This window comes from Nanorana parkeri, unplaced genomic scaffold (genome assembly GCF_000935625.1).
Source record: "Nanorana parkeri isolate BGI_ZX_2015 unplaced genomic scaffold, ASM93562v1 scaffold313, whole genome shotgun sequence".
NCBI classification, from domain to species: Eukaryota; Metazoa; Chordata; class Amphibia; order Anura; family Dicroglossidae; genus Nanorana; species Nanorana parkeri.
Window position 1 is genome coordinate 745,294 of NW_017306581.1, and position 26,034 is coordinate 771,327.

At 42.0% G+C, this 26,034-nt stretch overlaps 1 protein-coding gene across 3 annotated transcripts in view; it reads right to left on the reverse strand.

Annotated features, from left to right (window-relative positions):
- The window catches only part of KIAA1217 (KIAA1217 ortholog), a 263,677-nt gene that overhangs the window by 39,084 nt on the left and 198,559 nt on the right, over positions 1 to 26,034 (reverse strand). For all 3 annotated transcript variants that reach the window (XM_018557958.1, XM_018557957.1, XM_018557956.1), the window contains exons 6-7: positions 9,916 to 10,748; positions 43 to 147 (exon numbers count right to left, since the gene is read on the reverse strand). In XM_018557958.1, the coding sequence (XP_018413460.1) occupies positions 43 to 147; positions 9,916 to 10,748 (938 nt within the window). The remainder of the gene's footprint in view (positions 1 to 42; positions 148 to 9,915; positions 10,749 to 26,034) is intronic.

The following is a 26,034-nucleotide window of genomic DNA, read 5'->3' on the forward strand; positions in this document are numbered from 1 at the left end:
TTAGCCAGTAGTGCACGACATCAAAAGGTTTCATATATTTACCCAGGTGCATCCTTACTGCTGCTTGGGCTGGGCCCTTTCATAAGTGCAGTCTGTACCAGGCCAGTTAGACTGGCTATCTGTTTCTCCATGGCATGCATTCTGTCTCTGCAAAACAAGGGAACAGCCAATTACTAGTCTCTGCGCTTGTGAGAATATGGCAAAACCGAGTTAAAGGGGAATAGGTCACGAGCCAAAATACCGCGACTAGAAGCATTGGGTAGAAGCTGCCATCCTCAGACTTTCAGGGTTGCGCACTAGCTTCGGAGCAAGAACATCGCTTTCCGGGAAGGCTAAACGGTTGACCTAGTCTGCCATCATTCACCATTGGAGTCAGAACAACAGCAACTTCCATCAGAGCTTTTCACACGGGTAGTTTGCTTTGTGACGGATCCCCTTTAAAGAACTCCAGGCAAATGTAAACCTTGTTTTATTTATATGGCGCTGACATATTACGGAGCACTGCACAAAATGCACACAACCACTGACATCTGTTTCTTTGGAGAGTGGACAATGTAATGATTCCAACACACACACACATTTTTGGGTCAAATTGATTATACATCAATTTCTCCCCATTTCTGGATGTGTCGGAGAAAACTGGAGAAGAAACCAAAACAAACATGGCGAAAACATACATAATTTGTGGTGGATACTCGAGCCCTGGACACAGTGCTGCATGGCCAGTCTGCTTCCCTGTAATCTACATATTTTCCTTATTTGTATTCATTCCTCTTCATCTTCTGCACAACACATTACACTTTATATAGGGAGACAGAGCTAAAAAGAAACCTTACCTAAAAATTATCATCCCAAGGTGACTGGTATGACCTTCATTAGCAAGGAAGAGTTACATACTTTTCCCGGGTTGGTGACTCAAACCGTACTGAACCTAGTAGGTCTACTCAGACAACCAGCCTCTGTAGAAGCAGGTTGGTGATGGCAGCCATCATGCATCTCTCTGGAAAGGTTTCCTCTTTAAATGACTAATGTACTTCTGCTTTAAATCCCCCAGTACAGATACAAGATAGAGCTCATCACCACCGTCTAGTCTGCAAGGAACCTCACAGCAGCGTCAGAACGCTGATGCCTGGCTTTACCTTCCCAATATCTGTTTCACCAAGGGTTAGGTTTAAAAGAATTCGCATTTCTTTGAACTAATATGGTGATGGGTCAGGACAGAGGTCCTGGTTCAGGACAGAGGTCTTGGTTCAGGACAGAGCTTAGGAGATCAAAGTTTGGATTTAGCAAAAAGGAACCTAAACTTAAAAATAGTAAAAAGCTAAATCAAACACCCCATGCTACATTAGAGTAGTAGTGAGATGCCACTTACCGCCACCCTCCCTGCTGCGGGGACTGGAGTCCTTTTTTTCAGGCTTAAGTTGGGCTCTTTGTATTTCTGTATGGCAGCAGAGCGCTTACCCCAGTCTAAACATTCTGCCAGGACTTCACAGCTCCCATCCAGTTATTAGGAACGAAAGACTACAACTCATTTCATGAGCAAGATTGACCTAACTGCCGCTATTACAGGATGGCACTGTGTTGGACTTCCAGTGACAGGGTCTCTTTAGGCCATTCCACAGCCCCAAATAAAGACTACCAATAAACAGTTCCTTTAAACAAACCATGTCATTTACAGATGCTTTTAATTCCATTCTGACCATGTAATGTATTTTTCAGACTGCGTTTATCCAAAATTACTCTTAATTTAATTTTGATTATAAACTCAATAATAAAGAGATCACATTCTCGTTAAAGCATCTTGAACATGTCATAAAATACAGATGGAGAATAAAATGTGTGTTTTCTAAGCTGCAGAGCGGAGATCTCCAGCTATTTCTAGGTTGGGTAGTCTGGAAACAATTGTGAATTTTAAGTAAATTATGACTTCTCAAGGATGGTCTTGGCTTAGTCCGGTAAACCACAGCATATATCATACACAAAGGAAAGAGTCTGGAACTCATGCGGATGTACAAAAAACGTTTTTTTTTTCCTCCAGCGATTTCTACTATGTGAGATGCGCTGAGATGAGATAAAAGGAGAGTGAACTACAATGTCTCATGTTTTATTCCATCAGGTATGGAAAAGTTCGGGATGTTATTATCACTGGATGAAAGAACACAGCTGAGGAGACAATGGCCTTTCTGTAAAGTGCACCTGCAGGTTTGGGCCTAGTGCTAAACTGCATAGCAAGATGGTAGTGAAGGTGGGCAAGTCCCTTGTTTCTTTAGTCTTTTCTGAAAGTTTCAAAGGAAACTTGTTCTTTGTCCATGCAGGTCAAAGCTACTGGTTCACTTTCATGCCCCCCATCTCCGGCAGCGCAGATTCACCATTCCTTCACTCCCTGCTGGAGCGTTCATCCACCAGGTGCAAAGAAAGACAGCCCTGCATAAGCTCCAAACTACTCCACTCAAAGCTTACAAAAGTCTGCAAGTCACATTCGGCCCTAGGAGAACCTCCTGGAACTTCAAGTTCTTCAACCCTCAGGACAGAGCCGATTATCAATCCACATGAGCGCTTATTTTAGTTTTGGGTTGATGCTGAGCTGACAAAAATAGGATTTCCGTGCTCACCTTCCTCAGTTCCAGCTTTGGCAGCCAGGATTGGGACACTTTTATATGATATGTTGGTAAAGGTTGAATTTCAACCACCAGAAGAGAATAAAGCTTTTAAGTGTGGGAGTTGCCCAGTAAGTAGGTATGAGAAAGTTGGAGTGAAGGTTTCTAATTTTGATGGGTCCTAACAGTATAAAATAAACAATTTCATCAACTGTTCAACAACAAAGGTTGTGCACTAGCTACCTTGTCCATGCCAACTAAAGTATATAGGCAAAAGAAAAATAAATCTGGGGATTTTGGGTAATGAAAAGAGTTCAGTGGCAGCACATTTTATGACAAGGCTGCAAGGGATCTATAGTCATAATAAAAGTCCTAGGTGTGGGAAATTCCATCAGATCCTTTATCAAAAGGAAAGTGCATGGATTTATCAATGTTCTACTCTTCAGTACAAGGGGTTAAATCAAGAGCTGAAATTGGGAATGTTCCTGTAAGAAGTGTGGTTCAGTTTATAAATTATTAGATAGACATCACAGGTATTGATATTTGCATTTGATAAGGATTGTAAGAGGGGTAAGAGGTAAAAGAAGATGTGGTATAATCAGACAATGAAAACTGTTCTGGAGAGCCCAGCCCCTGGGCGGTGTGTACTAAAAGAGTAAAGGTTAAAGCCGGGGAAAAGGATATTATACACATCGCACTGGGTCCCATCCTCCAATCGCAGAACACTTTCCATCTGTCACTAGCAAAGTTAAGTGTAGGAGTCGGCATGCTGCTATACTTTATGTAGCAGCACCTCACACATAACATAGCAGCTTTTTAATGATTATTTGCACATCCAGTAGGGAATTTAAAGGCGCCCAGCAACTATTGTCAATGAGGCCACTCCTGGCCCAAACGGTCTACTCACATAGTGAGTCTTCAGAAACAGGGCAATGTCAGTGGCTCTGGACCTGGAAAGGACTCTGCAGATGACTTGTTACCAGAGCACATTCTGGAAAGTGCCCTATGCAAAACTCTGTGCACAAAGATTACTTCCAGGCTATCCTTGAATAGTCCAACAGTCGCAGCACTCCAAAAACCAGGACAGCCATGCCTGATAGCGGCAACTGAATAGACCAGATCTAGCAGCGGTGTAGACAAGTCAGAAGAAAAAAAATTGAAGAATAAGAAAACATGGAGCAAGTAAAATAAGGTTAGTCCATCCTTCTAGGACACTAACAAAGAACTGAGGCATGCTGGAAGTATCCTGGGCTGGCCTACAGTTTTTTGGTTTGCCGTTGTCCAATCTTCTGATAGGCGACAGTATAACTTGGACTGAGAAAGCAGAAAGAGTACTATGGATTCTTTTTTCTGTAGCAGGAGGGGTGAAACTCCATAGTGTGGACAGACTAGAAAGGTCTTTGATGGGGAGATCATAACACTCGAGTCCCCAGCAGATAGAAGTAGATACAGGGCTGTAACTACAGATCTCATGGCCCCATAGCAAAAATATGATGGGGACCCCCCTGATGATCTCTCTCTGAGCTGTGAGTAACAATGCCGAGATCCCAAAGACTCTTCTTGTGCATCTAAAGTTATCTCTGCACTTTAGACTTTATAAGGGATTAGAGTTGTCGACAGCTGCAACCACTCCAAACCTTAATGATACAGCACTATATTATCTTCACATATGTTTAATTTTCCTCAACAACCTAATGGGGCTCCCTTCCACCCACCTGGGCTGCTATGGCAACAATTATGCCACTGAATAGATAGAATTAAATGTACCAAAGCTCAATCCAATGTAAAATATCAGTTTAGGATGGAAAGACCCTTTTATAGTGGCTTTCTATTTTAAACCTCTTGGGAAGAAAAAATACAAAAAGCCTCTTGCCCCTCTTGATAAGGGAAATGTAAAAAATAATCACAGTGTAAAGTCTGAGCTCTGATTTCAGCTAATGCAAAAATGTGGGATTGTTTTCAAGCTGATAAAGTACTTCTGCACTGCACATCATGGCATGGAACCAAATGTGAAAAACAGCTCAGACATCTAGAAATGCTATCGGCTCCTGGCTTCACTGTTCAAAATGACTGACTTATTGAAGGATTACAATAAAATGAGTCCTAGTTTATTTCTGCTTGAAGAGAATCTGTCAGTGAAAAATAAACTGCTGCAGATATACAGCGCATGGACCTAGCAGTGCCTACACAGCCCCCAAAAGTCTGCTGATACCGTCAAATGTCAGGTTATGCTAACAGGCAATGCCCTGACTCTTTTGAGTAGAACCAAAGCTTGCCTGCCCCTTCCTACCTCCTGCACATTCATATTGGCCAGTGAAGCAGCCCATCAAAGCGATGGACATAAATGTGCAGGGCAGAAGGTAGCAGCAGGCTCCAAAGCTATCCAAAGTCAGAATGGCCTGAACTGCACTTGTGGTCATTTTGTATCTTTCTGATGGAGGTGGGAACAATATTCCATGTCATGAAATGATTGGGGAGATCCCTAATGTTTCAGCCCTTGCTTGTACCCCAGTTTCTCTGCCTGGTCAAACCCTTCAAAAATGAATTAGGTAACAGCAAAACATAGAAGATAAAAAAGATCTAAAAGAAGAAACATTATCTAATGGAAACTTGCCATTGCAGACTTCTCCTTCTGAAAATATTATCAGTTGCAAGAACAGGAATTGAAGAGACATTAAGAAATACTCTATAATGAAGCAGTAATTTGAACAAACCAATCAGATTTTAGATTACCAGTATCTGATTAGTAAAAGACTAATTTGTATTGGTTTGCTAGAAGTTACTGCTCCTTTGCTTTATTAATCGAGCCGTGATTTGATGTGAGCAGAAAATGTTCTATCTAGCTTCTCATTAAATACTGTGTACTGTTTATTCCTCATGAATGTTATCAGCCATCATATTGCATACTGATTAGATATACACCAGCCTCTACATATTATTTCCAAAACAACCAACGAAAATAGCTAAGCAGCTATTTCTGGTAGTAGAAGTATAAATTAAACACTGATGATAAGATATTTTATAGGCAGATTATTTGTAAACTAACAGGTTGGGGAAGGAAGGAAAGTGAATTGGGAAAATTGATGCTCTAATATAAATTATTAATAAACCAAAACTTTAATTAAGGGTGTTTATATTGGCTCAGGCTCAGCTGTAATAAGATAGAAGTGTCTTAGAATGGGGCAGTTTGTATACAAGCCATGATAAAGGTACCTAATCTGTATGCAATTATTCCCACTATATACACACGGGAACATTTGTTTTTTTACTCTAAATAATTTTTAAATTGTCGGTTAAAGGGGAACTGCAATCAGTACGATGCCATGAATGCAACCTGGTGCTGGTATAATATAATGGAGTAACCTCTAATGTAATAGAGTTACATCATCACTGACTGGCCAATAGGTCAAAAAGGAAGACATCATATACGGAAGAAGATGGCAGTTGTGTGGGCGGAATGACTACAGAGATCACAGACTTGTCAGCGATGGAGGACAGCAAACTGAGATATCAGTTTTGGGTGGTCAGTCCAGAATAAAAAGTGATATTTTAGGTTAAAGCACAGTGGGCCAGCCCTTGCCTTCTTATAGGTCTTGGAAATCCCCACAACAATATCTCTCAATAATTATATACATATAGTTATAATTTCTGAGTGGGGTTCCTTTATAGTGGCCTCAACAGGTAGCCCAAAAATGTCACCAAAAGAATACTTAAAGGAGAACTATGAGGCGAGTGATTTCCACCCATCCTCATAGTTAGAGCCAACCTTTGACAAAGAAGCTGTCACAGGTCGGCTCTATCGATCGGGATGTGAGCAGAAACATGCTCACTTCTCGATCGTCTCCCTGCAGTGAGCAGTGACTGTCAGTTCCCGCTCCCCACAGGGAGTCCCTCCCTCTCCGATCCTCCAGCGCTGAGTGGAGGAACGAACATGGGAGGGGGTGTCAGGAAAACGGTCCAGGGCAATCATGTGCGGTTGACACTGGAGAAAGTGAATGTAGACAGGAAGTGGCTGAAAGAGGCTGGAGGAGCTGAGCAGCACTGAGATGGGAAATGGGATGAAAAACAACTGACAATAAATATTTTATTTAAGGAAAATGGCCACTTTTTAGGACACAAGTGTGCTCTGGTAAACTAAATGTCATTCAGTTAGGGTTTAGATCTACTTTAAAGTAGATGCAACAATTTAGAAGCCACATTTACGCAGCTCCTGCCTAGATATTTCTAGCATTCCCCACATGATATATGCATCTCAATCCCACCTGGTCCACCTATGTTTGTCAGATTTGGAAATCGCCCTGATCAGACGTCCTACTGGCAAGAAGAAGTCTCAGGTGGATTGATCTACAGGTGTTTGGCCAGCTTAAGATCTCCTGACCCAACAATCAGCCAAATGATGAGAGCACTGCTGCCTTAGCACATAATATATGCTTTATTTATTTACACTTCCATAGCTTAGCAAAATTGTACATACAAATCCTAAATGCATCAAGCTCCCTCTCCACATACTCCAGGCACAATGCCATTACAGGGGAGCCACAGAACACTTTCACTGGGCTGAAAAGAATAATTGCCATAGTCATATACATTCAGCTGAGAGAAAACATCTGTGTATTGAAGATTTGCCGGGTGACAAGTAAACAGCTGCAGAACAGAGGTTTGCACCTCAGAGCCACTGTCATAATTTCTGTTATTTTATATTGCTCTTCTACGGCAAGTGACTAAGCCATGAGCAGCGCCACTCTTTGTAGACAATTAAGAATCTTATAACCCTCTATAGGTGGTAGGGAACTAGCGTCTTAGGGCAGTGGGCAACCTCCACCTCAGGGACGGTGTGGAGGCATTTCAAGTGCTGCTGCATGTGGCATATTAGGCAGTAAGGTTCCTGGTCACAACTTTTTTTAAACTGAAGCATGCTACATTTTGGGTTCTGCTGATCTTTAGTACAGTGGACCTAAACTCAAGTGAAGATGCATCTTATAGAAAACATCTATAAGTGTTAACTGTGCCTAAGCAGTGTCCTGAAAAACTACTTTCTGCTTTGAATTCCTTCTGAAAAACAGCAGTACAATTCCAGTGCCTAGAGCCTCACATCTGAATATCTGTACTATGAGATCATCTTAAGCACCGTTGCCTCTGACTATAAGTCTCATGAGATTTGAAGCAAGATTTGGTGATGTCACTACTGTGCTGCTTACTGTTGTATTTGCTGGAGGGGAAGCTGTGTCTGAGGACATTTAGTGCAAGGCTCTCCCTGCTTCTGCTTCACTTACTCAGTGGATCTATGCTGTCTCCACCTCTCCAACTACTTCTGGAAAATTTCCCTGCCAATCATCAGATCACCAGCTATAAAGGTTGCCACCTTTTCTAAGAAAAAAATACCTATCTTACGATTTATTTTTTATTAATACCATTGAGAGCAAGCATCGTTTTACCACCTAGCAACCCTACCAGTCATCAGGAAGGCAGCTCCGACATAAGAAAGCAAAGCCCTGCCTCTACAAGGATAGTTGCCTCCACACAGGGACACAGTGCAGAACAAGACAAATCAGAAAAAGGGACAATATTAGCAACAGGGAGCCTACAGGCAATACTAGTGACTATCTCTTTGCCTTCTGCTTCTCCCCTTTTTGGGGCACAGTTTCCAGAGTACAGGTTCCCTTTAATGGTGAAAATTATTTTCCTTCAGTTTGCAGGTTTATAACATTTCTAGAGAGACAGGCACAGGCAACAGACTTGAAAAACTTAAAACTCATGTGTGGTCACCTCTTTTTCTCTACATGTCAGAGCTCAGTAGTTCTTAACCAAGATTTAACAAATGATCTAGTCTCACTATGCAATAGGAGCAACCCCTATTCTTCACTATGTAAGCTGAAATAATTGCATGACTTACAAGAAGGGCTTGCAGATAAAACATTTTCAGACCTTGGATTACATATTAGCTCCTCTTACATTAAAACTAAAAAAAAGTGTTAATGTGCCATATTTAGTGATATTATATACAGCTTTGTATCAATAAGTATATATTAAAAGGTGCAGGAAAGTCATATTACATTTGAAGAGAAAGTCAGGATTGGAAGCCGAAGCAAACCAACATTGGCATTCTGCAAAACCACAGCAATATTGTTTTTCGACCATCATTGCTTTTTGTCCCCATTGACAGCACAGCCATGAATAGCCCCACATGAAACACACATGCAGTTAAGTTAGTTATCCATTAGAAAAAAATAAAATACATGCATTTCCTTACAGAAAAAAAACCGGTAGGCATCTAAACAAATAATGTTTGTTTGACCATTTTGTTATTGAGCAAGCAAGTGAATGCAGCATTTTAATTCAAACTAGGACATCATGGCTCATAATGCCAAAGTCTGTATTCATAGGCTGCATTTTCACTTCAAATCATAAAATGGCTGACTTTTTTATGCATCATAGTAAGTGTATAGCAAGATTTGGTTATCTTGAGTATGGCTCTTGTGTTTTGGAGCCCCTAGCTCGAATGCTTAGGTGCTGTAGTCCTAACACTATTAAACTGCCCACAGCAAAAATCCAGGCTCAGAGTTAAAGAATCCAGCGGTTAAGCTGGTCCACTTTTAGTAAAATCGAAACTTTTTTTTTTGTAATTGCATACACACCTCCCAATGCAGTACAATGTGAAATCAGAAATAATTCCAAATACCCAAACCACACCCGGAAATGTCTATGCACTCCCTCCAGCCACACTTATTTCTAGTAATCCCCAAACTTAAAAAGGCATAAAAAGTTGGAAGGTGTGCATACAGACAGATTTTACAATATATTTGGCTCCATTTATGAAAGAGTCCATACTGCCCATAGCCATACCCAAAAGAACAAAACCTCCATAAACAGCCACAATGACATAATAAAATAGAATAATATTTTACTAAAATAGGGGGGAAAAAACATAAATCCCTAACCTACACCATCAAATAGGTCTAGGGTCAGGGCTATTTAGATAGGTAGAAAATGTATTTCTTAATAAAAAAAAGTTTGTACTATATCCTAATAGTGCAACTGTTAATATGAATTTGGTTATCTTGAGTATGGCTCTTGTGTTTTGGAGCCCCTAGCCCAAATGCTTAGGTGCTGTAGTCCAACAGTATTTAACTGCCCATAGCAAAAATCCAGGCTCAGAGTTAACAAATCCAGCGGTTAAGCTGGTCCACTTTTAGAAACGAGCCACTCTATAAAATTCATGTCATAACAGGAACTCAACTGGACATAATAATCAAGAGAGAGTGTCAATTGACCACAAAGGAGGCAAATAGAATATAAAACCATTAAATAGTCTACTTACCGATTATAAATATCTTTTTGTGCTGCTAAAGGAACTCCATATCCACTGAATACTTGTTTTTCAGTAGGAGACGGGACAATATCGGCCATGCCTAGTATTCCACCCGTGTTCCGGACCTTGGCCTCCACAAAAACTCCAGGCCCTTGATCTTTTTTGAATGACTGTCGGATTGGAGAAGACCTATCGCTTTGCATACCATGGGGTGGCACATGTGCATTGTGACCATGCATTTCCATCATCCTTATATCTGTCACCCTGTGAGGAGAGGCAGGAGGAGTTTTCGAGCCAAGTTGAGGCAAATGACTTTCCGAGTGTTTCCGAGACTTTTGTCTATAAACCGATTGTTCCATCATCTCCATTTGCATAGAAGAGTTTGAGTAAGTGCTAGAAGATCTCATTGCTCCCCTGTGGAAAGCTAGAAGGTGGTCGGGCATGTCCATTGGGTGCCCACCATGGGACGATGCAACACTCATGCGACCTTCATGGTACAAGTAAGGATCCACATACATGCCATCGTTGCGCATTAACTGGACATTTTTGTTTCCCAGATCCTCATCTGGTTTCACATCCCTCCTTTCCAAGATGGCACTAGGGCTGGGTGATATGGAGCGGGAGACTGGTAAGCTGGATATCCTTTCCCTTTGTATCGTGGTGTTGCTCGGCCCCACCAGTGGCCGTCCTCCATAAGGAATTCTTGACGGAGATGGTGGCATGGAATGCGGCACGGGAGTAGGAGGTGGAGATATTGGGCCTCCATGAGAGGGATATGTTGCTGACCCAGGCCGGTGAACTGCTGGGCCCTCTCGAACTGAATATGCAATATCTCTTTGCATCTATGGGGAAGAAGAAATACAAAATTTAGCATATAATTTATATCAACCTTTTTTTTGCATATTTTAGGGAAGGATTAGTCACGCTGTCTGTTTTTTTCTTGCCATTCTTGTCCCTCTCTATTTGTTCTGGTAATTTCTTTCACCCAGACTGAAAGTGATGCACAGTCCAAAATTTTGAGCTGTCCCCGAAACAGTAATAAAACAAATGACAATTGTATATGACACATATAACTTTAGAAAAACGATATCCCATTTTGGGTTTAGATCTCCTTTAAACATTCTAGAAGGAACTATTACATTCAATTGCTATGCTCCTTCATCGACTTGTGACCGCGGGTCTGGATGTACATCCAAACTGACAGTGGTTGAAGTTTTTTAATTTTAGCACAATATGACTGTAGCAAAATATCACATGCTGCTGAAACAGATTCAGATCATGTGGAACTTACCGCAAGGAATATTTTGCTGCAAGTGACGTTCAGGGAAAGTGAGCTGGTAAAATTAGGCCGGGGAATTTTATTTGTTTCTTTTTCAAGAGCTGGGGCTCAAGTTACATAAGCTACATCCTGCACATGGAAATTAATATTATATAACAGCTTTAAAATGACCCTTTCACTAGCAAAGTTAAAGTAAACCTGTCATAAAATAAATACGAGGGCGATCACTGCTGACCTCATTCTGAAAACCAACCTGTCTAGCTGTTATGCTTTCTCATTGCCTTCAGTACTTTTTGATTCACTGACCCAAAACAAGCACGCAGAACAGAAAAGTCAGAGGAAAGACGTTCTGGTCTGTGTACTTGCTCTGGGATGGGACAGCATAGCAGAGTCCAGAATGTTTAGGAGGAAAGGTCATCAACGGCAGCACATTTTTGTAATGAGTGATTTTCTTTAGGACGCAAAAGAGTGTACTTTGCTTTATTATTTGTTGCAGTCTATCTAAAGCCATTTTGTATAGAGTAGGGAAGGGTAAAACCCCTTTATTTATTTATTTTTATTTTTGCTATCCCTTTAGGGAGATTTCTCTTCCTGTGTCACTGACACACAACAAAAAGTTAAATTATATTTCTCCAATAGGAGGGGAATCCTGTCCATACACTGATTGATTTTTGTATGAGCGTTCATCCGAACAATCTCATCAGACTAATAATGTCATCAGAGACTTGAGGAATGTCATTTGAGATTTTGTTTGGTTTTATCATTGGATTTTGGAATGAAGGGAGTTTTCACGAACGAGAAAAAATTCACTTCTAGGATTACGTTCGATCGAGAACAAAATTCCATTCTGCTCCTTTGATTTTTTTCCATCACTGCCGTCGAAACTGATTGTCAATTAGACCCCATTAACTATTATAAAATCACACGAATGTTCCAAAAACTATTTTTATCTAACGAAATTCTAACCGTGTTTAGCCAACTTTAGACAGCTGTTCCCAGAATAAATGTTCCCATTGGAAGATTTCTACTCACCTTCTATTGGAACTGGTTACCAGGACAAACAAAGATGCTGACTCTGGACTATAGACAACAATATAAGTCTGAGAGAGGTTCTAACCCTTCATGACTCTAGCCAAAACTCAAGAAAAAAATGTTGTGTTTATAAACACTATAAAACACTATAAAATCTATAGTAACTTTGTAAGAAGCTTTATTCTCTGCCACACAGTGGTATGAATACTCATTGTGATAATTATTAGAGTCATATCTCATAGTTACTATGATCATCACTACTAGACGAGTCCTACAGGTAGTGCTGTCAGATATCGGTAACACACAGTCTTATTCAGTAAAAAAAATAAAGGGAAGTGTCTACTACAACCAAACAGAATTCAAATTGCTCTGGTTTGGTTTTAACATGGAGAATTTGATTGGTTGCAAAAGGTTAACATGTCTTGAGTTCTTTGTGCTACACATTGACATTTGACATAAGAGGTGATTTTGAAAGAAAATATTAGCCCCATACCAATATCCAGAATTCAGAGATGACCTTGATTTCAGTTAAATTGCCATGGACATGTGAAAGGAATGGAATTCTAGCACTGAGAAAAGTTAGGCTGGGAGCATATCCAACACCCAACCTGCAGCAAATTGACGACGCAGTATGAGGTCTACTGAGGTAAGCATACAAATAACTGATGACTGCCGCATTACAAACACCGCCATCCACATGCATTATAATATCAATATATGTCAATACTTTGCTAAAGGCTCTTCAGTATAGAGCTGTCCAATCCAAAGCTTTAGTGTTCATGTGTACTCCATAACATATTTTGTTTGTCCAAGAACTTGGGTGCAATAAAGAGAAATGTCTTGTCAGTTTTGTTCATTTGGGATCATTTTACTTGCTGCAACACCAAGTTCATCTCCAGATGGCAAATCATTGTCTTTTCCTCTACTCGTTTAACCACCAACATTGTTAGTATGACATTAGCCGCAGGCTGCAACTCCGGGAATCACAAAATAACTGGTTCCAGTGTGGTTCTCCTTGGCATAGATTAAAGAAAAACCGCAAGGCACAAAAATCACAGAGCAGCAATGGATGTGCTATGCTCTGGTTATAGAATATACCTTTACTCTTCTTTCTTTTGTTGCTTAGAGAAAGAAATAAGCATATTATTCCAGTCTATCATAATCACAGCAACTTATATGTATCTAACTTTCTGAGATGGAAAAGAGGGGAACATTATAACTCAAAATAGATAGACAAAGGACAAACTCCTGCCACCTCCCTGGTATGCGATTGACAAAGTATTAATACACAAAAATGTATTTGCTAAACTGACAATTTTTTTGTATTACATTTCCTTTATACAGACTTTTCAAAATATTTAGAGGCTGGGAGGAAGGTTAGGTGTAGTATAACACTAACAGGGTAAGTCACAGAAGGGTGAAGAGTTTGGAGAAGGCCGGAGAAGTGAACAATGTAGGACAACATAGCTGAACTGGAAAGTGAGCTGAATTGGAGATTTTTTCCAAATCAGCTATGTTGTCCTAGATTGTTCACTTCTCCTGCCTTCTCCAAACTCTTCACCCTTTTGTGAATAACACTGTAAATAATTAACAGTAAATACTTTTTCTTTAGATGTCTATACAATAAACCAAAAAAAAGGGACAAAATAGGAGGAGAGAGGGACAGAGGGATTTGGTTCCGAAATGAAGGAGGATTGGGAGCTGTATCCAATACAATAAAAAACGGTGGCCATAAATGGTCCAATGCACTGAATTGTGTTACCCCAGAGGATGATAATTAACTCTTCTGGCTGTCAATGCTTACAGAGATTTTGCAACCCTGATACCTGACCTTTGGTAATTGTGTAGCCCTCAGATCCCAAACGTCAGAAGCAGGAGCATTGAGTTATAGTGGCATACAGCATGCCACTATAACCACAACTTTAGCTTGGCCACACTCTGTGACCATGTTCTGTAATATGTCTGCAGTTTCTGAATGTTATATGTGGATTTTAGGTGGCATCAAGTAGATGAAGCCCCCTATATACTTGTGTGAGTTGACTACAACTGTTGTTTAGAGTCTCAGTGTGAGCTGAGCAATCCTTATCTCTTCTCATTGAAAACAGGGAAGGCAGGTGGAACTGCCACATGTGTAGCTTCATACCACAATACACAAGAAAGGGAAGGCAGACGCTTCTCTGCTTACTGTTTTCGGGGAGGCATCTGTCAATCTGCGGCCACCCTGAAATAGGGTCACTGCAGCTTCCGATAACTGAGGTTTAGAGAGGTTACTGGCCTGTCCAATGAGACCTTCTTTCAAAACCCATCTTTTGTGGGACAGAACCAATGCTTTCTCACTACTATGATCACTATTTTCACACTGACCACCACAGTATCATGATGCAAGGTATACTTTAGTGTGAATTTTGAAAAATCATTCTCATGCAACCTTATAGCTGAAGTGAGACATGAGCTTTCAGAGCTACATCTGAATAAAAATCTCTGAAAGTTCTTTACAATCATTAGCTCTTGGAAACAGCTAAATAAGGGCCTGTGTCAATCTTTGCTTCACTAAGGTATTGCTTTACCATACAAGTTTTTAGGAATGCAAAACTACTTGAAGCAGGTCACATGCAGGTCTGAAGGACGTCAAGTGCAGGTCAGATGCACCTATCAACTATTTCTGAATGATCTCAGAAGCATCTCACAACAGTGTCAAACAAGTCCAAAGCCATTGGGCCAAGAATGACTTCTTTACATGCTCTCATGACAGGACCACACAATTACCACTGTTTATCAAGAGCTGAAGAAATGCTCTGCCTTGACACTGTATGTAGCGATTTCTTTATAGGAGGACGTAAAAAGTAAGAGTGTATTTAAAACCTTAAAAAAAAAAAAAATTTGAATAGAGCATGGAATTGTAAAACCCTTGTTGTGTCTGTGTTCTGCTGCAAGATTTCCTTTCACTTCCTATTCCTGCAGCACGTAAGTGGAAAATTAACCCAAAGTGAAGGAAAATTCCTTTTTGGACAGTTTTCACCAACATGTTTCCCCTATAGGAAGATTTGCCCTCAGCTCCTGTTCTGGTGAAAACTGTAAAATATTGTATTTCCCATCACGTATTGTCACTAGGACAAATAGAGAGAGTGAAATTGCCCCAAATGTGACAAAAACTTTATCAAAACTTGAAAGTGGGCCAAAAGCAAAGACAAACAAAAATATTTGCCTTTTAGATATTCTCTATCATCTGACATGCTCATTTGACAGCATGTCATTGGATTAACAAGAGAGGTTACAATAAAAATGCAGCTGAAAATCTCTGCGTCACCTTGGGCAATGCTCTCACACGGTCACGCATGCAGTAGTTGTAAACACAAAGTCTTCACTTCTGACAGGGTCATAGAAAAAAACAGGTGACAGGGAAAGCACATTTTACTAAAACATCCATATTTATTAAAGTAGAATACATGCACCCCCAAAACTTAGTGTATTGCACTTACATAAATAGAGACGAGTCTGTCCATTCTCCCCTGCATCTATCCGCACAGCTATGGCACTGCTGGAGGATGTCTATAAGGCTGTTAAGCATTTCAGCAGCACTATGTGAACCCAAGTGCGTGTGCCAATTTTAGCATATACTTGTAAAGGGTAGTATAGGTTTCATGACTGCCATTCTTTACATTGAACTTGGGAACACTATAAACTTGTGATGGGAGTTGGGAATGATTATAAAAAGGTTTCAATTTCAGGCAAGTCCAAGGCTTGCATTTGACCTGACTCATTGGCCTTGTCTTCATTTGAGGGGTGTCAAATGTGTGGCTTATGCTTGCAGCAAGTGAGCAGGATTGAGCATGATTGTCCTGCCATTAGAATAAATGCCAAACCATTTATAAAACTATCTACTGCTCTAAAATGCTAATTTTCAAACATGACAGTCAGTGGTTGGACAAAGTGGTCTTGTCCATGTTAAAAACACAACAAACCTTACTAGTCTTTTTTCCTTCTTACAACAAAATCTGAACAGAGGTCTTTACTGGGATCATACGGAGATGATTTCCAAGTAAAATCCCAGCTAAGCATAAAAAGAAATTCTACTCTTCTATGGTATAAGACAAGGCAGTAAAATAATCAAATTTGTACATAGTCATGAAAAACTATTTTGTTCCATTATGCCTGCAGAGGCTTAGAAAGTATACACAATGCTTACAAGTTTCCTAGTAATTCTTTGGCCAACCGGAACCCTTAACTCCCCCCCACTTTCCTCTTTCTATAATTTCCTTTCTCCATCACTCCTCTTGTCTTATATGTCGTCTTCCATTTCCTTCCACTTTCTGACGTCTTCCCAGCCCTTTGTCATGTGCAGAGTAGAGGCACTATGTCCCCACATGGCATCTTGACTAACCTTCCACCATGATAATGGGACATTGGCCATTTTCTTCACAGCATATCCTGAACCTGCCCATGTCCTTTGTTACTACACCATGTAACCTATATTTGCTCATCTTGCACATATCAGATCTGGGAGGCCACACTGTCTCTGGATGAAGATGAGCACCCCTATTTTCTGTACACCTCTTGGGGGTTGTTGTCTGTGTATGTATACTTGTTCACCTTTATATACTTGCACAACTAAATCAATTCTATTATTTGAAAAAATGATATTATTGTGGGACGGCCCATAGATGCAGACGGCCGTAGTGAATTATAGACTGTCATGTTGACGTACGATGTAACAGGGGTGGCTAAGCGAATAGCACTGTTGTTGTTAAGCTCTGGTGTTCTGGGTCCAGTTCCAAACAAGAACCCTTGTCTGCATGCAGCTTATTGTATCCTCTTTGTGGCTGCATGCCTTTCTTACAGATACTCTGGTTTTCTGACACATTTCAAGAGTATACTGGTAAAATAACTGGCTTGCGCCCAAAATCAGCCTAGGTGTGTCTGTGTGACAAGTATACACTTGTACCGTCTTGAAATCGTTAATGCAGCAAAGCCGTCTCTCTCTATAAGAGCTGTAAACACCTTCAGAAATTAAAACAGCACCATGTAAAGTCCTGGCTCCTTATAAAAACTGTGCTTATTTTCCACATTGGTCTTTGCACACATAATACACATGTAGTATGTAAAACCAATTCCTGCTCCAGAAGGAGATCCCAATTTATTGTGTCTACATACAGCACAAGTATATATCCTACAGAGCAGAGAGGCAGAATGGGGCTCTGGGCAAGGTAGCAGATTTGTGCCACCCATCCATCAGACCCAGACTGCCTAACATCCTTCCTTGGGCAGTGACAGGCAGGTACACAGGTTTGACCATTATGATATCCCCCTGGTTTATTGAGGCTGCAGCTGGCCACTATGGACATTCACTGGGCCCAAAGAAAGAGTACCAGCAGCTTAGCCGTGCTGCCCCAAATGATGCTGTGCCAGGTATATTCACAGTAATTACTGTACTTTCCCTTATAATACCTTCATCCCCTCTTCTCTTCAAAAGGACGGCACCATCCAGAGTCAGCACCTACTGTACCTCCTGGATCAAGATGCTGACTCAGCAATGACATAGTCATGTAATTCCTGAAGCCTTTGCAGTTCTTGGTTGTGTTTACCAATGCTGCAGTCTGATTACTAGTGAGGGGAGACTTATTGAAAGGTTCTTCCTGCCTGCAGCAGACTGAGGACATCATCTCAGACTAGGCAAAGTCACTTAAAGAGGAACCGCAACATTTTTTCAAATTAACCCCTACCATGGGGCTATCCCTTACTGCACGGGTTAAGGGCTTGTTCTGGTCTAGGGGAAAAAATAAAGAAAACATACTCACCTGGTCCTCGATACTGCCTGGTTGCTAGACCCGTCCTTGCAGTTTCTTCTTCCCAGAGCGTAGGCTGTCTAAGAACCTGTGACATCATCACAACTAATGTAGGTCCAATTAAACATGAGGATGCCGAGGAACATGCCACAGCCAGAGCGGAGAGGGAGAGAGATGAGCTCTGACTGCCGCAGGACTGATGATCACATGAGTATATCTTCTTGATTTTCAACCCTAGACCACAACAACAGCACTTAGCCCTTGCAGTGCAGGGGTAGCCCCACTGTAAGGGATCATTTCAAAAAAATCGCAGAGCTCTTCTTTAACTGGAGCTGAAGGTACATGTTTTTTCAGCAATTGTACCTTTGCTTTAAACTGTGTCAAGTCAGGAACCGATTCATGTAGACTTGTAAAGTTGCAGAAAGGTTGATTTTCACTCCTTCTCATATTTAGAGCCGACGTGTGACAGTTTCAATGTAGATCGGGAAGTGAGCGAAAACATACCGTCGCTCGCTCACTTCCCGATCATCTCCCTGCAGAGAGCGGTGACTCTCAGTCACCGCTCCCCACAGGGATTCCCCTCTCCAATTCTCCATTGCTGACTGGAGGAAGGAACAGAGAAGGGGGCGGGCACAGCTGGCTCTGTCTCTAGATAGGCATAGCCCACTGTCAATCAGCCAGCTGGGTGGATCTCGACAGTATTGTCGGGATTCGTCCCGGCTGCAGCGTTCTCAGTATATAGCGGGTGATAGCTCGCTATATACTGAACATTGGGTCACGGGGAGAGGTTAGTATATGTCCTCCTGTGACCCTAAAGAGAACTATGGAATAAATATGGTACCTCATAGTTATTATCATTATTATTATACAGGATTTATATAGCGCCAACAGTTTGTGCAGCACTTTACAATATAAGGAAGACCTTATAATTCTCTTTCAATATATTACTCTTATATTTTTGTTAACTATCTGGAGGGTCCCAGGGCTGCATGTCTGGCTTGGTGTTCAGAACTACCATAACTGTTTATAAGCGACCATAAGCTGTAAAACATATCAACAGTATATATTTTTTATTTATTTCTCCTAAAAGTCCAAGAAGTGCTTGTCTGCTTATGGCATTCGGCAATAACCAAGATGCTGAAGACAGATAATATGTGGTTCTTAAGTAAAAAAAGACAGCAAGGGGAATTTATCAAAACCGGAGCAGACAAAATCTGGAGCAGCTGGGCATGGCAACCAATCAGCTTCTCTCTTCAGTTTGTTCAGTTAAGATTTGAAAATGAAAGAGAGAAGCCGATTGGTTGCCGTGCACAGCTGCTCCAGATTTTGTCTGCTCCAGTTTTGATAAATTCCCTTCAGCGTCTTTAAGGTGAAATAAAGCTGTCAAACTAAAGCCTTTCTGCTATCATTATCCGCAGTACTTGGGCTCCTTTGTCCTGTCACAGCACCTCCTGTGAGCACATATGAATCCTCGCGTAGAAGCTGTGTGTACAACAAAAGCCGCAGCGGGGAGACCATTCACACAAAGCCCTCTTATCATGCTATAGGGTTTTCCTTAGCAGGAATGTTTGCATTTCACATTGATAGCACAGATATTTGAGACAAGCCCCGGCAATTTAAATATTATCGAATTATCCTTTTGCCTAATGTAAGCAAATCTTGCTGAGTTCTGCACATTTTATTATGTAGATCAAGTAGCCATTTCTGCTGAAAAAGGAAAATATAAAAGTTAAAATTTTTAACTTTCCTTGTGAGAGCTATACTGCAACTAAAACCCAACACGATGGGGTCTAGTTATAAAAAACATCTGCATGGCTTATTCATCCACCAAAACTGCAGGTAGGTTCATCTGTCCAAAAACCAGCAAAAACTAGTGTTCTGTGCAATTTCTCTTCTGGCTGAATGTTCTTCAATAGGTCCATTCATAAAGAACAGAGTGAATAGGGAAATGCCACACTGTGGCCACTAGGTGGCGCTGAGAATCAAAAGAAATAAATACATGTTAGAAGGAGATAAAATGTTGCAATTCTGGAGACTGCTGAAGGAAATGAGCATATAAATGTAAGAATTGATACTACAGGGATCGCAATAGTTACATTTATATGCTCATTTTCGCCAGTGTTCTCTTGAATTGAATCTACTTATATATATTAATTTCCTATGATACGGACGGCGCCCTAATGTGAACAATGCACATTGGAATGCATTATTTTTTATGTTTAGCAGAAACGTACAAAACCGCACTGAAAACCCCTAATGTGTGAATGAAGCCTGAAAGTGATTCTGTTGCTGCTGCACAAATGCCACCCAGGGCACCACGGCACCCTGATTGAGCAAGTCCTGTTGTGTCTCTATAACAGGAAGTTAAGGTGAATCTCTCCAATGGGGATACAAGTAGAAATTAAATATATGACAGAGGTTCACACCTCTACTTTCATATTCTGCAAACTGAATGTACGTTAAGGCGGACCTTTACACTTAAATTCTACCGAGGCATTCCTCTATGTATGATGATTAATAATAACATAGACATGTCAGGTGTAAAATGCTGTGATTGTGAAATGCTTATACTTGCAGAGCATTCACTTCCTGCTTTGAAAGGGCAAATGACTTCAGTTTGCCAACCCAATGCACAATGGGATTGCCTTGTCATCAGCAGAGCATTACCTGGAAATCTTATCTCAGCGAAAGGCATTTCCTCCCCTGAGATGATGCGCATGGTCACAAGTCTAGTCACATGTGCCAGAAATCCAGGAAGTAAAAGGAGATCTAGTAATCTGTCCTTAGTAAACATGACCACTGTCAGAAGACGGGGAAGAAAAGAGAAATAAGGTATGCAAAGAATACAAAGTGGGCAGTTATCTAGAAGTATCTGTTTGTAGATTGTCATTACTAAACATTTCTAAAAGTGTGTTTGTTGTTATTTTAAAGATATGGGTAAAGGTCCGCTTTAAGAATCAGAAGTTGCCCCATACTACGATGTAGCATACCACTGGGTGAGAACCTGTAAGGAGTGTACCTCCTAGCCTAGGTTACATTGGGTAAGGACTAGGGACGCACCGATACCGATACTAGCATCGGTCACTATGCCGAGTACAGGTGAAACTCAAATAATTAGAATATCGTGCAAAAGTAATTGCAGTAAGTGCTGCAAAAGGGGCCCAAACCAAGTACTGAGTACATATGCATGCTTGTACTTTTCAGAGGTCCGATATTGTTCTATGTACAATCCTTGTTTTATTGATTGCATGTAATAATCTACTTTTTTGAGGTTGTGGATTTGGGGTTCTTGGGGTTTTCATGAGCTGTAAGCCATAATCATCACAATTATGACAAATCACGGCTTGAATTATCTTGCTTTGCATGTAATGAGTCTATCTCATATATTAGTTTCACCTTTTAAGTTGCATTAGTGAAATAAATGAACTTTGCACGATATTCTAATTATTCGAGTTTCACCTGTATTTGGGTGAGTACTCGTAATCGCCCAAATGCTCCGATGCCTAGCCCGATACTTCCATTATCAGGAAGCCGGACAGCACGTCATTACACGCTGCCCGGCTTCCTGATTGGCCGGGAAGCGAGCTCCATGCTCTCTTGTCACTTGTGACGAAAGAGCATGGAGCCAGCTTCCCGGCCAATCAGGGAGTCGGGCAGTGTGTAATGACACGGTGCCCAACTTTTTGATTGGTCGGGAAGCCAGATTTATGCTCCCTTGTCACCTCATGACGAGGGAGCATGGAGCCGGCTACCCGGCCAATCATGAAGCTGGGCGCCGCTTCATTACACAGCGCCCGGCTTCCTGATTGGTCGGAAGCTGGGCAATCAGGAAGCCAGGCGCCGTGTAACGGCCAGCTGGGCGCCGCTTCATTACACAGCGCCCAGCTTCCTGATTGGTTGGAAGCTGGGCAATCAGGAAGCCAGGCGCCGTGTAACGACACGGCGCCCAGCTTTCTGATTGGTCGGGAAGCCGGCTTCATGCTCCCTTGTCATCTCATGACGAGGGAGCATGGAGCCGGCTTCCCTGCCAATCAGGAAGCTGGGCGCCGCTTTATTACACAGCACACGGCTTCCTGATTGGCCAGAAAGCCGGCTCCATGCTTTCTCATCACCTAGTGAAGAGAAGCATGGGGACGGCTTCCCTGCTAATCGGGAAGTCGGGTGGCGAGTCTTTACACACCACCTGGCTTCCTGAATGGGACTTCCGGTACTAGGTATTCAGTATCGCCGAGTACCGGGAAAAAAAAATATCGGTACTCGATACCGAAATACCGGTATCGGTGCATCTCTAGTAAGGACATATGACTTATACAAGATGGGATACCTTTTACTTTTAGTCAACCGAATACCTCCGTGCGTTGAGCTAGGAAAAAGTCTGTTGCACCTGAAACGCTACTGGCACTGGTAACAGGGAAATAAAATCTACTTTCCACAATAAACCTCACTGTGACAAAAGGCAGGCTGGCCTGTTTAATATAAGATGCTGTAGTCCCCAGGTCACATTTCAGAGACTGCTAGTGCTGTAAAAATATATATATGTATATATTACCTTTCCAAGAGGACCACATTCACATAAAAAATTCCACACTCAGGCCTAAGAACTTTTTCAGGCCAACCACCTTAAACCTGGCGCCGGTCCAAGCCTGACGCAAGAAGGGAAAAATGTCTGAGCACAGCTATTAAGGGCTGACATCACCTATAACTGGTGTGGTGGGATGAGGGGGATAGCCTTTGATTTGGCTGCCTCTATCCCATTTCTCCTATGTGCAGGTTCTTCCTCTTCGGTCATGGAAAGTAGGAGCAATGGCTCAACCTTTGGAAACATTCTAAATGGACATCTTTGTCAGCATTCATTTATAGAAATCGTTTAATTTGGGCTTATTGGGCTTTTGGAAATTTCTGCTTGTCCAATTGGATCCCTAAATCACATTATTCTCTTGTAAAATCTATTTAAGGAAGCAGAAACTTTGCCAGACTCAAAGGGGATTACGTACCTTAAAACGGTGAAAGCCAGAAAGATCAGTAAAGAAGAAAAAGAGTTACATATGTATATACTTCTATTAAAATTACCACCCAAAACTTCTCCCTGAACTGTCCCCACTGCTTGCCAGAAAAGAAGACTCGGAGTGAAAACTTCTGTCTAGAAGAGCTAAAATGAACAGTGGCTATTGGTGGAGCAGACTATTCTATTCTGTTAAAGTGACCCTGTTGCTAATTCTCCATAATAAAATACTTTCAGGTATACCTCGTGTTAAATCTTCACTTTCATGAACAGCTACGGGGTACCGCTGGTATTTCATCCTCCTGGGTTTGTCGGACACCTGGTTCCCTGAGGCACACTGGTTCTTCCCACTGGCCCCTCTGTCACTATGGTGTCCTGCAATGCAGGGACGTGCGGTCAGGGGAGGCAGAGCCTCACCTAGTATTATGAAGACAAAAGGTGTCAGCTTCAAGTCTGACGCTGACAGCTTTTTCTCCATTCAGAGCGGCTTGTTATAGGTTACACAACAGGGAAATCCTCCCCGCTGTGTAAGCTGTCATGGATGGAGTGCTGTCTGTTAATTAGAGGCAGCATGGCATCCAGCTTTTGACAGGTAGTTAGGTTACACAGCAGCGGGCTTCCCCACTGCTTGTGTAACCTAATATGGTGAGGCAAGAGCTGTCACAGCCTCTACTCTGTGTTAGAGTCATGAGCTCTGTGGATGGCTTGGACCAAATGGCAAAACTCCATTGCTCCAGGCTGTCCAATAAAAAAAAAGAGAAAGAAAACAGTGAGGACATTGATCTCGCAAGTGAGGGACAGGGAGGCTCCTCCCTTCCTCCTCCCCACACAGCTTGGTTAGCGAGCTGGGCGTGGTTTCGGTGTGACAGCGGCGGAGCTCCAGCAGGGTTGGGGTGGGGCTTCGGCGGGCTGGAGGATGCCTCACCCAGCACAGAAGGCACGGCACGTCACTGCTGCACTGCGTTCTGCTAAATACAGTAATACGAAGTAATAAAGTGGTTTAAATACCTTTCCTGGAGAAAGTTCTACTTTAGGGCTGGTGCAGACTTTGGCGATCCCGGGATGTGTGTCCCGGGATCGTGCGATCGTGTGCGTGTGCACACAGCGGTTGTCGCATGGCCCCATTGATTTCAATGGGGTTACACTCACGTGACAATAGCTGAAAAAAGGTACATGTATCTTTTTTGCCGACATGTACTGCACAGTTTTTTAAACCGCGATCGTGCGCGATTGCACAAGCGGTACTCCCCGATCTGCCTGGGGCGACTGGTGTGCCATTTGAAAATAATGGCACCGCCAGCGCGATTGGCAGTGGTGTGCGATCCCGGCCGCGCGGTTTTGTGCACGATTGCCACGCGGTCACGGATCACCCTGGCCTCAGGCAGTGCTGCTCATATCATCAATCATGGCCGAGTCATTATATATATACTGATTTCCTTGCATTTCTGTGCATCCATTCCTGTGACTTACACAGCTCTGCCACACCGCACAACCCTGTCTGGAGGAGACCTCATTTTTTTTGCTATAGCTCAGTAATATTTACAGGTCTCCTCTCCACCCCTGTCATGTGCCTGGACAGTGAAAAGTGATAAGCTCATCTCTCAGTCACTCTGCCCTCTCTACCTATCAGCTTGCTGCTTATACTGCAGCACAACTGATTGGTTTCTTGTATTGCTTCTCCTTCCCTCAGTCTGAACTCTGCTGTACAGGGACTCCAAGAGGCTGTTATCAAGTCAACTCCAGGCACTTACACTGCTTGCATTTAGAAAATAAATTCATGATGCATTCATTAATACAGAGCTGCATAACTTTGTATCTCTCATATCTGTCTGGAGTTCTGCTTTACAGAGGAACTCTTAGCAAACAGTTACGTATTCAGATGAAATACATATAACCAAGTTGTTTCATCTGCCAAAGAAATTGCATTTCTGCTCATCTAGTCCTGAGATTTACACAGCTCTGCCACACAGCTGATAGGAAAGACCTGATGACAGGTCTTTCCCTTTCCTAATATGTGCCTGAACAGGGAAAGGAGAAGCAGAAGATTACTTGACTCATCTCTCTGTCACTCCGCTCTTTCCTCCCCTCAGCATGTTCCTTGTTTGCAAATAAGCACTGCACCAGAGCGGATCGGCTTCTTAAATTGTTTCTCCCTTTTCAAGTCTGAGCTCCGCTGTATGGGGACTGCAAAAGGCTAATACCAAGTCCCAATAAAGTACCTAGAATGCTTGTATTGCAACATTTAAGGGGCAAGTCCACCTTTCTGACCATATTTCATGTTACACCCATATTTAGCACATACCATGAAATATGGCCACGTGCAACTTCCCTCCTGCCCCCCACTTAACCTGAGTCGCAGGGTTCTTCTCCCTGCAGGCTGTTGTGGATTGTATAATTTGGTACAGCTCTGTGTATTTCCCTCACACATATCATCCATTCACAGATCTTTGTCAGCCTCTGTGAATGGAGAAACTAAGGGCCCATTCACACCAGCAGCCACGCTACACCACACGGCTGCTTGTGTGTGTGTGCCCGGTACAGTGCTGGTGCGCTTAATTGCGACACATCACACTTTACTTTTTTTTGTTAGAACTTTATTGAAATGTCACAAGTGACATTTCATTAAGTTCTATGGGCACACTGTGGTCCAATGTAGTTGTACCATGACACACTGCGCTGAGCTGAAAAAGTAGTGCATACCATACTTTTTTTTTCAAAGCAACGCAGTGGTGTGAACTGAGGCCCATCTGGATGAAGGCAAATTGCCTTGTCTTGTCTTGCGGCTGTGCTGGAAAAAAATTCACCAAACTTCTAGTCCATTCATTCTTCATCCTGTATATGTTACTGACCTTACCTTGGATGGGAGGAGCCAGGGCATTGCGACCACAATCCACTGATCTCAGTTGCAACCCTTAACTGGCTGCAATGCAAAATATGAATGCGCATTTTTTTCTGTTATAATGCGTGCCTTTATTAATTTTCTATTCTAAAAGGTGGACTTTCCCTTTAACAATTTAATAATAATTACAGAG